The following is a 16,046-nucleotide window of genomic DNA, read 5'->3' as shown; positions in this document are numbered from 1 at the left end:
GTTAAATAAATGTCTAAAAAATCCATCTCTCAAACAAATTTTAAATAAATTCTTGTAAAGATAAAAAAACTAATTATTTATATTTATATAATATCATTTTTCATATCTTTTACCTAAAGAACTATTTTATTTTAAAAATAATATAATAAATTATTAAAACCATTATAAGTAAATAAAGCTAAATGAAAATAAAATATTCTTGAAAGAGCCCTCGTTTTTGCTAAAGCTAACTTTAGTTTATTTAAATTCAAACATGTCCTCAAAAAGGGCTTATAGAGGGAAAAGCTAAGTATATTACACACACCAGAAAATGGCTAAAATATAGAGAAAATAAATGAATGGTTGAACTTTAATAGAAACAGACTTGAAGAATAAGGTAACTTCCTTACTTTTGGCCTCAGTTGCCCTTATGTTGTATGGCCAAAACCCGAGAAAAAACCAGTTTCAATGGTGGAACCAAAATTGGAAGCAAAGGAAACTGTACCCATGTGATTGGTATAAACTCCATGATTATTAATCCCATTAAAGAGAAAATGGGTCCAATTAGCCTCGGTTTCTTAGCTGTTACAGTCGGCTAAAAGAGGTCTTGGTGGAGAACATTTTTACTTTGTCAGAAGGATTAAAAAGCAAAAGCAAGAGTTAGTTTTTCAAATTTTTTTAATTTGTTTGAAAAAAGACAAATCCCAAAGAGAGACTATAAAATCAGAAGGGAACATCGGAGAATTAGATTTGTGGCAGAAAGCATGGAGACATTGGTGGGTAGATTGGAAGCAGCAGTTTCTAAGCTTGAAGCCCTTGAGTCTAGGCTTGGTCTGGATTCATCCGGTCCATCTGTCAGCAAAAGGGAAGCCCCACCGGTACCGATATCCACTCCCTCAGTTGATGATCCAAGAATTTCTGAATATGACCAGTTTGTAGAGAAATCGCTTGGGAAAGTTCTGAGTGCAGCAGAAAAGATTGGAGGACAAGTTTTGGATGCCACCCTTGTTCTCAAGGATGCATTTGCTGTTCACAGGGCCTTCCTTCTCAAAATCAAGCAATGCAAGGTATGGAATTGATGCTTAAACATGTACTAGCTCTTGCATCGTTTTTTTTTGGGTTTCAAAATCAGTCTCTTGTATCGAAACTAGTAGACTTGATTATTCACTGCTGAAATACTTAGGAATGAATCCAACCTGACTGACGATTCTTTATGATGGCTGAATTTGAATTGATTCACCCTCTAGGAATCAGGAGGTTAAGTTTTTCACGATTTGATCGGATCAGGGATCGTTTGATTTCTTGCTGCAATAGGGGATAACACTCCATTGTAGAAGATGGATGAATGACGGATGCCATTTTCAATGGGATTTGGTTCGAGCGCATATTCTATGTTTTGCGATTCACCCACATTTTGTGTTTGTTTCTAGTTTATTTGTCAGTGGAGATTGTAATAATGCTATATTAGGCTTGTACGTTCAGGATTTCTGATGCTGGTTTTACTGTCGTCTTCAGCCGCTACAATTTTAATTGACCCTTTGGAATTCTGATATATATTATTCCAAAATTTCGTCAGATCTACTGATTTTCCCCCTAATATAGATAATATCACTTCGTTTTATAAAAATAGATGAAAGGGGAATTGCACGTTCAGTAGGATTTGGTTATACCCATCACCTTGTTTTTAGATGCTTACCGATTTTTATTTTGGGTTGTAAATTCGTCTGTCATGTAATGATTTAATGCGATACGAACTGTGACTGCAAGTAGACATTTTTAAGCCATAAGTCTCCGGATCAAGCCCAAGTGCAATTCGCTATTTCTTCGTTCACAGGGGACAACACTTCGATTGGATTTGAAATTGGGATTGAAAATTATAATTGCCACCGATTAATTGTGAGTCCAAACCGGTTTCAATCAATCCTTCCTGTGTTATCCATTGTATGGAATGGCAGAATGAAGAATGGCAAATTGAGTATGATTCTAGCAGTCCACAATATCCATTTGGTGGCATCTGTATTTGTATAGTTCTTTAGTTTGAGATCTCTCCTCACATTTTTTTTTTTGGATTCGAGTTTAACTTTTGTTAATCCAATGACTTTATGAGATTTAAAGCTGTGGCTGGTAGATGAGAACTTATTGAATACTAACCTCTAGAGCAAAATTAACCTCAAGCCCAATTTTGCACTATCTTCCATGCACAGGGGAAAATGATATCATTGGACTTGTGATCAGAATGGATAATTGAGTACGCCCATGGTTGAAAAGGGCTGAATTGGGAATGACGGTTTGAGTAGGACTTGATCAGATCCATATTCTCCCTTTCTGCGATCAATCCACGTTTTTGTTTTGTTTTGCATTCTATTTTAACTTAGTCAATATAATTATTTCATGTGACTGCTAGCTAGCAATTATGAATACTAAGTTTTAGATCAAGCCCATGCCCACTGTTGCACTTCTTTCCATGCAAATGAACAAATGGCTTCATTGGATATGAAATGAGCATAGAAAATGCAATGCTCTCTGTAGTATCTATTATATAAAATGATTGAATAGGAAATTTCAGTTGTATTTGATTAGACCCCAGGAGATATCCACATTTTTGTCTTGGATTCTAGTTTGATTTATCATTTGTCAATGTAATGACCCAACTGGATTTAAATTTGCAACTGCAAATTGGAAGTAATTAGATACAAATCTCCGGATCAAGCTGAAGCTCACATGTACGCTTTGTTCCATGTGACAAGAAAAAATGATTTCTTGGATTTGAGTTTAGGATTATAGGTTATCAATTGGCACAAATTAAATTTTGATACCGAATCCACTTCAATTCAATGCTGTAAAGCAGCACCCCTGAAGAATCACAACAGGAAGATGATCAACGGTGAATTGTACTCTTCCAGCTAGCCAGTTTGGTACTTTCTCCCACGTAGGCCATATGTTCTATTTATCTACTTTTTCTTTCACAGCTAACTTGAGACATGTCGTGCTCCTCTTGTTTAGCCTAAGCTAACTTTACTTCTACTTTCCTTTAGCCTATGTTTATCATTTATGTGTGCTGATCTAATTTCTATTTTTGCCTTCTTTTTGTGTTTTTTCTAGATTTTGGTTTTGAGTAACTTAAATTTGCTTCATGGCAATTTATTTTGGCATAAGAGATTTGTGCTAGGTGTTTTTTCCTAACCTAAGCCTATGTTATCCGGAAATTTGTTTCCTGCTAAAAATCCCCTTGCTTCCCGTACATTTCCTATTTATCTCTTTATAAGTTTAAATTTCAAAACCTTTCAATGCTGAATGTCCGTACTCTCAAGCTCTTAGCTAATTAGGTTATAAGATTTATTTACTATAAAATAGCCAAATGTTTTTACCATATTAGAAACCTGTCCTGCTATCCTCTGCTAGCCCCATTCCTGAAACTCCACTTTAACATAGGAGTTTTGTGTGCTCGCAGACATATTCAAGTTAGATATAATAACAAAAGCGATCAAAGATTCTAGATTGTTACATTTTTTCTTTAGAACTTAGGGCTGTTTTGGATTCTTCTTATTGTGTCTGTATTATTACACTTTTGTTTAAAGCTTGTAGTATCGTAGTTTTTAATCGTCTTTTCAAGTGAATTTGTTCCTCAGTCCTATCGTTTTTGTTTTTTTCCTTAATACAAGATTATGTGCAAAATTTATATCAGTCTAGCTTGTATGTTACTTATTTGTGACATTCTTCATTAAAATTTCAAATGTTAGTAATGGTAGCATTGTCGTTCTTCTTTAATTCTCAGAAAACTGATTACTTCTGCATGTTATCACACACACTTTTTGACCTTTATACCAATTACAAAGATTCTCTCAACCAAAATATAGACAATCTACCTCCTATGACGTTTTGGCATTGTTTCTTGTAAGCTGCACTCGCTCACTCTTCTAAAAGCTTCAAAATGGCTCCAAGAGTACAATTGACTCATAACAGAAAGAACGTTTTGAAAACAAGTCCAAATACCCTTTATCATAAATTTGGTCTGATTTATTATTTTTCCATGTTTCTTGTCTATCAGAAGAGGAAAGGAGACAAATAATGAAGATGACATGATTCTCCTTAAGCTATCAAAAGAAGAAGCCTAATCATATTCTGAACATTACATGCACGTGTTTAATGATCAGTTGAGGAGCAACTGTGTACAATTGTGAATCCCCCTTAAATGTAACCTCTTTGTTTCATTTTCAATGCGTTTGGTGCATTGGTTTCATCCCACCTGTAGATATAAGATATCTGAGGTTCTGATGGTTATAAAGGTTTATTATTACGAGGTTTTTTAAAAGTCTTTATTCTCCTAAAGCCACATGATTTTTTAACTGTCATTGATCTCATTGGGATCAACAAATCACAAATTATTTAGTGCCTAAAGTGGTCCGTATGTGGAGCATGCCACAAAATCTTGAAAAGCTTCCTTTATCATCCACCTAGAGAAGAAATTGTCTCGGTCCTGCCCAAGTAACAGCTAGACAAAGGCTCCAAGATGATTGTGTTTTTCAAACTTCATGCAAGAGCATCGATTTAGATCCAACTATGTTGATGTATTCTGAAGAAGTCCTTTATGATGTAATCTACTTGGAAGACAGTAGATCTCACTCTGATTGACAGTCTACAAGTCCTTTCAGGCCCGCTAAATGCCCATACTCAAAAACTTGTCCCAGATCTCTAGGCTTAAGATTTGCTACAAAACTTATTTCACGTGTTCTAAACTTAAGCAATTCCAACCATTGATTCAAAGACCCAAGCCAATGGTTACTTTTTTTAACGTTATTAAAGTCTGTCACTTTTAATTCTCAACTGTGTCTATCTTCTGTGGATCCGAATTAAATCAATGTTTCTTTAGTTCTTCAGGGCCTTAAAATATCTGTAGTTGTTAATCAGCACTAAAGCCTGCAAAAAGCTCTCTAGGCCATTGGATTTCTTCTGCTGCCTGTCTGCTCTTTGGTGTTCAAGGGGCTGAAAGTTTAAAACATTGTTTAAAAGCTAGGAACTCTTTCTCTGTCATGGGATCGTTTTAAGATCTGACAGATTTTGCATCTCCTTGGGGTCATCTTGATCCCTAATCCCTTTCATAACCTTCAATACCTGAAAGGCCATTGATCTAGGTTGATCGAATGGCTCCCAAACTTCTTCGTCATCAATTAGATCCTAAAGCTTAACAAATCAATTAAACCATTGAAATGCTTTCTTTCTTATCTATCTATTCATTGAACAGACTTGCTTGAGTGGCTAAACAAAGGATTTATGCAATAATCTTCTGTAGAACTTATCGGAAGCTTGTATGATCTGAAACTTCCAAGCAAGATCTCTTCAACATGGAGGATAGTTTTATCTTTCCTGGAATGCTTCTGCATCAACTTGGGAGGTTTGGTCCAGTGCTATATTTTGAATTAATGTTTCCTCCCATCCCGAAACTTGTATTGAGAAGAGAGAACTTTAAATTGTGCATTCAAAATAGAAGAATCCACGCCCTGTATGCATGCGGAGGTATAATTTGCACTGTTTGATGCATTTGTTTTCTTCAGGGATTTTGTTGGAGGTTTGATTATTTTTCATGTGTTTTTGTTCAAGTGACATGCATTGGCTACTTAGCATACAGATCTCAGGAACTTTTTTTACTTGGTTGTCACAGCAACCGGATCTTGAAGGCTTGACAAAAATGATTAGTCCACTAAATGAAACAATTACGAAGGCAAATGCTTTAACAGAAGGAAGGCGGACCGAATCTTTCAATCACTTAAAGACTGTTGCAGAGAGCTTGACAGCTTTTGTATGGATTGCCTATAGTGGGAAAGACTGTGGTGAGTTCAGATTATGACATTGCATGAGGTTTTTTCTTATATGTGGGTTGAGCATATCAAAACATGGCTTTTTGAACTTACTGAGAGTTGTGGTATCTGACAAGATTTGGATGTTTGTATGTTGTTATTTTTAGGATTAAGCCTTCCTGCTGCTCATGTTGAAGAGAGCTGGCAAACTGCAGAGTTTTATAACAACAAGGTATGTACTTGCTACATATATGTCACTGCTCTTGCCTGCTGATATATAAGTGGGAGAAGCAAGATTTGCAATCAAGTCATTTATATGCCTTTTCTTGGTCATGACTCATATTCTGAGGGCAGGCTTGCACTTGACGTTGGCTGAGAAAATACGCTTCTGTTTTGTTGAATTGTTAAGATGTTTGTACATTTTATAAATTTTCTAAATAAAAGGAACAAAAAACTGTCTAAACTAAAATCCTGCATTCAATTTTTTAATTTTTTGTTATGATTGCCATTTACGTAGTTGCTTTTAATGTTTTGCCAGCTTTTAACAATGCATGCAAGCGATTCCTTGCAGGAAAATCGAGCTAACATTCATTGAATATTACATGTAGTTTTGCATTTTAAGCTCTTTTTGAGCACATTTTCCAATATAGGTTGGTATTCCTTTGCTACATTTCTCATAGTCTACCTCTGGATTTTAATATGCATGTTGTATTTGCAAAGTTTTTTCATTAATAAATTGCAAAGCTGTGCTGGCTTTTAGTTCCATTGCCTTTTCACTTCGAGTTCGAATAAACCTCTCTTTGTTCATTGTTTGAGCTTTTTCAATTCTTGATTACTATTCCCCGTTTTCTCTTATTTGATATGAATCATCTCCTTGGTTAAACCTCCTTCACGCATCAATGGATCTAATAAATTTTCCAAATCGTCCTTCAAGTCATACCCCATCATCATCATCACCTCATCCCCATCCAAGATTCTTTTCCTTGATCTGTATTTTGCATGCTTAGTTGACCTTCTTTGCTCAATTTCCTATTCTTTTTTTGAATGTATGTTTTTTGACATCTAGCATCCATCATCCTTGTTCTCAGCATTTGGCATTGTAGCTTGGGGTTTTAGTTTTTCAACTGGTGGCATTCCCTTGCTAGGGCACTCATTCTATTTTTGAATGTATGGTTTTTGATTTCTAGCATCCATCATCCTTGTTCTCAGCATTTGGCATTGTAGCTTGGGTTTTCAGTTTTTCAATGAGGGGGCATTCCCTTACTAAATGACCACGCTAATGGCAAGTTCTGCATCTAAAAGAGATGCACTCATGAATTTATAATCCATGGGCTTAATCCATTCAAATCCTACTCCCTTCAAGATAACTCTTTTTGAGAGTGGTTGTTCAGCTCAAGAATCATGCAGATCCATGCATCAGTAGTTGCTTATTTTGCCAAAGTCACTTTACAAGAATTATTGTACTTTCCATGAAATCTCTTTAACATTTGAAACAAATTTTATGCCTATAACTCACTGAGGCTTCGATGACATTTCCTCTATACTCTTGTAATCTCTAAAGAAATGTGGGCCTCTTTGGAAGATCCTATCTTTATCATAGTCTTTAGCAAAGATCACAATAAATGATGTTCATGGCAAGATCTTTTAGTCTCAATGGATCTGTCAATTTTTTTTAGCTCATTCATAGATAACTGAATGACCATGAATCTACAAATTAACCCTATTGTGAAAGTGTGTATGACTGTGAATGTTACTTTGCAGTTTATTTGTATCCACGTCCATTAGGCAAAAAATCTCATTTGCTACAGAGGTACTATTTTTTCCTTCTCAACTGCCCCTTTCACAGCATGTATCTCCTAGAGAGCATATTTTAAGCTTCCTCTAGTAGGTGCATGTTAATATCTAACTTGGGGAGGGCTGACTCACCCCCTTCCTACCTGCATTGCAAAAGTCTTCTTCTTCATCCCTCTGAAATAAAATGTGATCAACCTTAGCATACATCAAAGCCAATCCTTGTATATAAATATTTTGATGTCATAAATAGGCTGTCCTAGGCTGTCCTATGAATTGACATTCAGGCATCCTGGACATGCAGGTTCTTGTGGATTACAAAAATAAGGATAGCACCCATGTTGATTGGGCAAAGGCTATGAAGGAGCTTTATGTGCCAGGCCTGAGGGACTACGTCAAAAAAAATTATCCTACAGGGCCAGTTTGGAATCCATCTGGTGTTGATGTAAACGTGTCTCCACATGGTACTACGCCAACAGTTACCGCAAAATCAGCAGCTCGGAATCCACCTCCACCACCCCCACCACCAGCCTTTGGGCCTATAGAAGTTGCAGAAACCCCAAAAGAAGGAATGAATGCAATATTTCAGGAGATAAATGCTGGAGAATCTGTAACTGCAGGTAGGGTCACCTGGCATTTATGGATAGAAAAATTGTTGCATTTCAGGTTGCGAATACTAAACAGAAATGTTTGACTTTCAGGTCTAAGAAAGGTTTCAGATGACATGAAGACAAAAAATCGCACTGATAGATCAGGAGTTGTTGCTGCAGCATCTGGAAAAGATAAAAGTGCTGCTAAGAGCTCTGTATTTTCTAAGACGGGGCCTCCCAAGTTAGAGCTACAGATGGGTCGCAAGTAAGAATTTTCACCATTACTATCTGTTTAAATAAGAATCAAATTTACATTACATTCATTCACATTGGTATCCTTTGATGGTGTTTACTCTTTATGAAAGGCTGGTGGAAAAACAAATAATTACTTTGTATCTTGTAGATGGGTTGTTGAGAATCAAATAGGTCAGAAGAACCTGCAAATTGATGATTGTGATCCAAAACAATCAGTATACATATTTGGCTGCAAAGATTCTGTTTTGCAAGTTAAAGGTAACTATATCTTCAAATTATTCTTTATACATCTAGTCATTTGTCAAGACTTATATTGGAAATGATGCAAAATTGCATGAAAATGCTGAAATTCTTGGGTTTTTTTGTCAGCATTAGATAACATGAATTGGATTATATTGCCATGTATAATGTTTTATTTGTTTCCTGATGTTCTCCCAGGCAAAGTGAACAATATTACAGTTGATAAATGTACAAAAACAGGAGTTGTCTTCACGGTAATACTATGACATGCCAATTTTTCCTTTATAAACTTCATTGCTTGGTTATGCGTGGTATTTTATTAACACTAGCAAATGGCAGGTATAACAATTTCAATAACTGGAACTTTTAAGCCAGAGAAATATGTGATTTTCTAATAACTAACTTTATCTGATAATGTTTTACTGTTGATTTGTAGGATGTTGTTTCAGCTTGTGAAATAGTGAACTGCAACGGTGTTGAGGTGCAATGCCAGGTATTTTTTTCATAATTTTTGTTCTTTAAATCAAGTACAAGAGAATTGATGAATCTGTACAGAGTTTCAATCTTGCAGGAGTGCTCGCCTCAAATACTGGTTTTAGCTAGTCCTATTGCCTTTTGCATGGCATTCATGTTTTTAGTAGAGCAAAGAATCTAGGAAGAAAAATAAAAATTAGGACACGTCATTATGGAGACTTAGATAAATCTGAGATTAAGAAAATATAATTGTGACACGTCATTATGGAGACTCAGATAAACCTTCATTTGAATTATATCATTAGTTTATTTTCTTCTGCATATTACTTTGTGTATATCTATTGCATTGGTTTTCATTGTCCAATGAGCCAAGGCCAATTCTTTTGCCATATTGATTATTTTTTTGTTTTCTTTTATTAGGGGTCTGCTCCAACTATTGCTATTGACAATACATCAGGTTGTCAGCTATACCTAGGCAGAAGTTCTATGGGAGCATCAATTACAACGGCCAAGTCAAGTGAAGTTAACGTGCTAGTGCCTGGTGCAACTGATGATTCAGATTTGGTATGTATCTGCTCCATAGAAGAATTGTGGTGGCTTCATTTGTTTGAAATTTGCTTGGTTTGTGGTACATTCATCATGCATATCATCATAAAAAAATCACATCAAAGCCACATGTCAAGGAAGTAACATTCCACATCTTATTTTTAATTTTTAGTTGAGGAAAGTGAAAAATACTAAGCTGGCCAAGGAGAAGATGTTCAATAAGGTGTTAGACATTCAACGGAAAATACTATTTGAATTGTATAACCATGAAGACAAAAGTTTAGCTTTATATATATCAGAACCCTTTGGTACTAGACATGTGTACTATTTTGTTTAACTGTAGATTAACCATGATAACAATGGTTGCAAATTTGCAATCATGTTTTACCTTCTACTAGAACAGAATTATAGTGAACCACGGTGCAGCTCCATTTCTATTTTCTCTGTAGCTTATTGTCACGATTGTTATATTTGTTTATCTGTTTTTCTGAAACCACTTCCAACTTGATTTTGCAGGTAGAACATAACTTGCCCGAGCAGTTCACACATGCTTACAAAGATGGACAGTTTGTAACGTCTGCTGTATCCCACTCTGGTGGTTAATTTTGTAATTGTGGTTGATTCATATCGGCTTATTGAATAGGTTTAAAAGGTCTGTTCAACATGTTGGGATTTGTGTGTTCTGCTGTATGCTTTGTGTGGGCTTGCAGTTAATTTCTACTGGGTTGGCTTTTGCCAAATATGGAATGGTAGATTTTTTTAGTAAGTATTCTGTGTGTACATGGCTGTAACGTGGAATTTTGTTAGTCTCATGGCTGTCTTGTGTAAGTCTGCAGACAATGTGGTTCAGATTTAGAATAAAAGTTACTTTCTGACCACTATTGCATATCATTATGTTGTTTTGTTCAGTCATTAATGCTCTTGGCATCTATGTGAATCATTCTATTTAACAAGCAGAAAACCGATTTAGATTATCTGACCATTTGTTTTGAGATCTTATACAAGTGACATTATTTCTTGGAAAGGAATTGCATATTTAATTGAAATGCAGTATTTGTTTATACAATCTGATTTATTTGACAGCCCATCTTTTAAGATTATGCACACGTGACATTATTTTATGGAAAGGAATTTCATGTTAATTGAAACCCATTATTTGTTTATACACCTGACCTTTTGCAGCAAAATCACCAAGAATTGTGTTTTGCCTGTCGGAGCTGAACTAAGTCTGCCTTCTGGAATGATTTTATAGCTATGATCACAAACCTTCTCGTCAGATGTGCAGAGGTAAGACTACGGGGTTTTATTGTTTGCAGGGGTGGGGCAATTCCTTTTGAGGGTATATGTAATTATGGAGTTACCATGGATCCATGATTACCCTGCCTCTGACAGCTAAATGTATATTATAATGAAGAATTCCTATTCAATCAGCCTTTGGATTCAGGTGTCATACTAATGCAGATTGCTTTGGATGGGTATCCTAACAAGTGCAGTTTAGTGATTGAGCCCTGAAGTGGGTGCTTGTCAAAATTTTAAAAATGATGAAGACAAAACTAATTACGCAGAGAGGTGTTCTGCTGGAACCAGAGGAGGTAGAGGAGACTGTAACATTGTTAAATGTGGCGGTAAACATTTAACATGCACAAAGCACATGACCAAAATTTTTGTCTACAAAAGTGACTTTTGAAATGGCACAAGTATATTATTTTGCAATTTTGAGAGGAATTGTAATATTATGAAACTGAAGTGGATTATAAGATGCAGTACACGGGATGATCATACGATGTTGATTTGATTTGAGAAGTAGGTTTGCACTCCCAAAAATCAGAAGCATCCCATTCATTCAATAATAGATATGAATAGTTTTATAGTTAATTATTTACTATTGTGAGTATCTTTGTGACCATGTAATAGTTAAAAATGAAATCATTTGATTTTGTTTTTGATATTGAAAGCAGCAAAACGAGGGTGTTGTCCCTATAACATCCACAGCACAAAGGCATCCAAAAATATCAGCACAACCACAATAGAAATACCAAAGACAGTTAGATCAACAGCAGTTTGTAAGTAGACAAAAACCACCAATCGGAGAGTAAAAATAGAGTCCAGAATTAATTAATCAGCTAGTAAAAAACAAACTGTAGCTACCAAGATTGTTCAACAAGGGAGCCAAACTCCAAAGGACAAAATTAGCATAAAATGAAACCCCTACGATGCTAAACATGATTAGGATTCTTGACACCACAACTTGTTTGTAGCAAGACATTATTCCAATCCTCAGTCAGGAACTTGAAGAGCTCCTTGTGGATGCCATTCTCCTCCGCTGTGTTGCCTAACCTTATCCTACATGAAACAAAGGGAGGTTGCCAAACTGTGCATTACTTGAAGATTGAATTTGGAGATGTTGCCCATCTTCTTCTCTAGGGCAAGGATTTTGGCCTTAAGCATTCATAGTTCTGCCCCCATTTCCTTCAGTTCCTTGCCAACCCTTTGACACCCCATGCAATTTTCACTAGCAACAGTTGCTTTGACCTCCTCCTCCATTCTGTCATCCCTAGTTGGGTTCCCATGCTCAGTTCGGCAATTGTTCACCGACTTCTTTGGATTTTCATCCAAGTCACCCCCACCACCTTTTGCATTCTCCTCTTCCTCCTTTTCTTCATTATCCTTCCCTTGTTCCTCTTTTTCATCCTTTGAGCCATAATCAAGCAGCTTTAATCTTTTACCTTTTCTAGAGCTATGAGACATAAACTTGTTTGACCTTCGTCTACCCTTGTTTTTGTTGTTGCTTTCCCTCACTTCCTCTTCCTCCTTGCTTGACTCTTCTAGAATAGTAATCTTTTTGCGGTGGCTAGAATTCTTAATTTTTTTCTTGCTTGATGAGGGCACTCAAGGTTGGGGCTTTCAATACCATGATATTCCTAGGCAGGCACAGAGCCAAGTGGAAGGAATAGAGTATATAAATCAAGACTTGGTGCAAAGGCACACACATTTTTTCCTAGTTTTTAGGATCAACGACCTCTTTAATAGAATGTTCCAAAGAGTGTAATAGGTAAAATGGAAAGGAGATATAATCATGATTCTAAAGTGATTCAAAAGCGACATGATAAAAATAGTAAACTTTAAAGTGGCCTTTGAAAGTAAAATACTTCATTATCATCAAGCATATCGTTTTCCAAGGGTCGGGTAGCTCCTCTCTAGCATATCCACCCTACAACTTCATTGGGGCTTCTTTCCCATGAAAAACTTGCTTAGGCTTTTGCTATTCACCACATGACTTTTCTTCCACTTTTTGCCTTCCATGGAAAGGCCAATCACTTTCGTAATCACCTCTTCACTAACTTCAAACAAGATTTCTCCCATTGTGACTCTCCTATTGTTCTAGGAGGTAGTGAATTGCATAGACAATTCCTCATCAAACCCTTTCAAATGTTCAAGATAATCATCAATCTCTCCCTCACAAACATGTCACATAGTCTCAATATCCTTGAACTCATCCAACTTATCTATCTTGACATGCACACGGTCCACCCCATTTTGAAAGTAGTGAGAGGGTTTCACAAAAATGCTAGAGGAATACAAAAAAAAATAGTGAATTCTTTCTCAGAAATGCAACAATAAATGTGAAAGCCAATCTTGTGCGAGTTGTTGAGGTCATAAAAACGCATGTATCTTTCCTTAATCCTCCATTCGTGCCAACGACAACATGTAGTAGGATGTGATAGTGATATAAATATTCATAGCCTTTCTTTCCCTAGGGATTGCCTTGTCATTAATACCTTGGCTTCTGCGTGTCTCACTACAATGATGCTAGTGCATCATATTGTGGCAAGCAAAAAGGCTCACGTGACAAATGATGAACCCCATGCCACTTTAGTGGAAAGAAATTGCCATTTTCAACATTACTGTTTCACACACGTCAAGGAGTCCACATTAGTTGATTCCACATCATCCTAAGCCAACTCATTGCCTTACTCAAATTTTCTTGCCATTGGCATTCAAACATGTAGCCCCCAATCCATACAATTAGGTGTTGTAGAAGTCCGCTTCCAAAGAAAGGAATATTACCCATTAGAATCCAATGCCAGGGACTCTCCACACAAGAGTATTTGAACATTGCTTGGGAGGGAATCCTTCTTCCTCCAACATCTCCATCCTTCAATTTGGAAGCCCAATGTTGCAAGAGCATCAACAAGCATGTTGCCCCTTCTATAAATATGACCAATTTCAAAGTGCTCCAACCCCAGGAGGAATTTGTGAATGTCTATGATTATCCCCTCAATAGATCAACTAACCTTGTTTAGTCCCTTAATTGCATCAATTATGAGTTTAGAATAACCTTCAATTGCTAAAACCCTCAAGCTAATCGAGAGGACAACTTTGAGCCCCCAAAGTAAGGTCATCCCTTCAACTTGGTTGTTTGTAGTTTCCTTCAAATTCCCAGAGTATGCTAAATATTTACTTAAACCAAGAGACTCCCCCCAACAACTGCCTCACCCAAGGATTGTCTTGTAGGATCATCGAAATTCAACTTAAACCACCTCGGTCTAGGTGGACAACATCTAGTATTCCTTTTTAGCGTCCTTTTAGATTTGTCAAATTTGGCATATGAGCCAGGCAGGGCCCAATTCTTAGCAATTTTGTCATCAAACAATGAGGGGGGGAAAGGATGGGCAAGGACAAGTGGTGATAGAGAGGCTATCCATGAGGAGTTTGGAGAAGGATCTAAAAACCTCGATAGGATTTTCCAAGTCACGGAAAATCCTATTGTTCCTCTCTTTCCATATGCTCTAGCCAAAATGAAGTGGGATTTGTCTCCATAATTGTTTAATAACGGGGTTATGGGAGGGCCCTCACTAGTCCATCACAAATTTTTGTAAGTCCCCATTTATGACCCAAGGAGTATCTAACTTTTAAATCACTGAACCCCAAAGGATTTTGGTGAAGGTACAATGGAGCAATAAGTGAGGAGTACTTTCTTCCTCTTGCTTGCATAAAAAAACAACGATTAGGGAATTGAAATCCCCTCTTAGATAGGTTATCTTCAGTAAGAATCTTGTAGTGTGAGACAATCCACTAGAAGAAGTTAATGGGATTAGCTACTAGTTCCAAACCTTCCTCCACCACCTTGGGGCATTATTTTCCCCAAGGAAAGAAAGATATGCAGACTTGACAGTGAAATCACCTCCAGGGTTCAATCTCCATATGAATTTATCCTCTCTATGGAAGAGGGGAATTCTAGTCTACTTTAGCAGGTTTTGTAGCTCCAAGGCCGCCTACAACAAGTAGGGTTGATCAGGGCAACACTGTGAGATGTCTTTCCAAGACTTGGTAGGGGTGATGTAGTTTGAGACCCAATGTCGAAAGAATGCCTTAGCGCCATCATAAATGTTCCTAAAGGAATGGTGTAGAGCTAAGAATTTAACCCCCAACCAAGTATCCTCCCAAAAGCGGATATTGCCCTTATTCCAATCAGTTGCAACAATCTAGATAGAATTATATTCCTGCATTTGAGGACAAAGTTTCAGATCTTGTAGCCACTTGGGAATCCTTGAGTTGGTAGAACCCTATAGAACTTCTCATGGTTAAGATACTTGACACTCATTATATTACACCAATTAGCATTATGAAGGGCTAGCTTCTGTCCAATTTTTGCCATGAGTGCCTTATTGAGTAAAGGATTTTGTCTAGTTCCCAAGCCCCCCAAATATTTAGGACAATAGACCTTGTCCCAACTGACAAGGGTCATTCTCTTCTTTTCCTGCATATCAGTCCATAAAAAAGTTTTCTAAATCCTTTCAAGTTTTTTGAAAAGGAAGTAGACACCTAGGGATATAGAGAGGTAGCTAGGAATTGATGTTTTCCCGCACTACTAAGGAGATTGCCCTTCCAACCAACTAGTTTCCTTTGGATTCTTTCTAAGATCGTGTTCCAAAAGGTATTAGAGACTTCTTTAACTACAAGAGGCATCCCCAAGTAGACCCCATGTAGAAGAGCGCTTTGGCAGCCCAGAATAATCATAAATTTATCTTGCAGTTTCATCGTAGTATTGAAGAAGTAAATATTGCTTTTGTTGTAATTTATGTGTTGTCCCAAGGCTTCTACACATTGGTTTAGGAATTCTTTCCATTCCCTTAATTCTACAATCAAAGCCACACCAAACAAGTAGGTATCATCAACAAACTGTTGCAAAACCTCTGATGGTAGGGAGGAAGCATGCTTAACCCCTTGCAATTTTCCCCTCGTGATAAGATTTAAAAAAATTCTTGCCAATATCTTAGCCAGAATAATGGACAAGGAGATAAGAGGTCCCCTTGCTGAATGCCTCTAGCTACTATGAAAGATCCCCTAGGTCCTCCATTAACCAACACAAAAT

At 36.8% G+C, this 16,046-nt stretch overlaps 1 protein-coding gene across 1 annotated transcript; it reads left to right on the top strand.

Annotated features, from left to right (window-relative positions):
* The first annotated feature begins 296 nt into the window (after window positions 1-296).
* On the top strand, window positions 297-10,644 carry LOC131033244 (cyclase-associated protein 1). Its single transcript, XM_057964415.1, has 10 exons — window positions 297-1,046; window positions 5,639-5,807; window positions 5,942-6,006; window positions 7,870-8,185; window positions 8,267-8,420; window positions 8,559-8,668; window positions 8,849-8,904; window positions 9,087-9,143; window positions 9,545-9,688; window positions 10,187-10,644. The coding sequence occupies exons 1-10, from the start codon at window positions 744-746 to the stop codon at window positions 10,271-10,273; spliced, it is 1,461 nt and encodes a 486-aa protein (XP_057820398.1). The 5' UTR covers window positions 297-743; the 3' UTR covers window positions 10,274-10,644.
* The last annotated feature ends 5,402 nt before the right edge of the window (window positions 10,645-16,046 follow it).

Source organism: Cryptomeria japonica, chromosome 6 (genome assembly GCF_030272615.1).
Source record: "Cryptomeria japonica chromosome 6, Sugi_1.0, whole genome shotgun sequence".
In the NCBI taxonomy this organism is placed as follows: domain Eukaryota; kingdom Viridiplantae; phylum Streptophyta; class Pinopsida; order Cupressales; family Cupressaceae; genus Cryptomeria; species Cryptomeria japonica.
This window is presented reverse-complemented; position numbering and strand designations above follow the sequence as displayed.

Excerpts from the sequence above, each read along its gene's own strand:
- LOC131033244 (XM_057964415.1), top strand. The coding sequence starts at position 744 with ATGGAGACATTGGTGGGTAGATTGGAAGCAGCAGTTTCTAAGCTTGAA. Across the intron at positions 5,808-5,941 it reads CTATAGTGGGAAAGACTGTG|GATTAAGCCTTCCTGCTGCT; the intron begins GTGAGTTCAGAT and ends TGTTATTTTTAG. Across the intron at positions 8,186-8,266 it reads TGGAGAATCTGTAACTGCAG|GTCTAAGAAAGGTTTCAGAT; the intron begins GTAGGGTCACCT and ends TTTGACTTTCAG.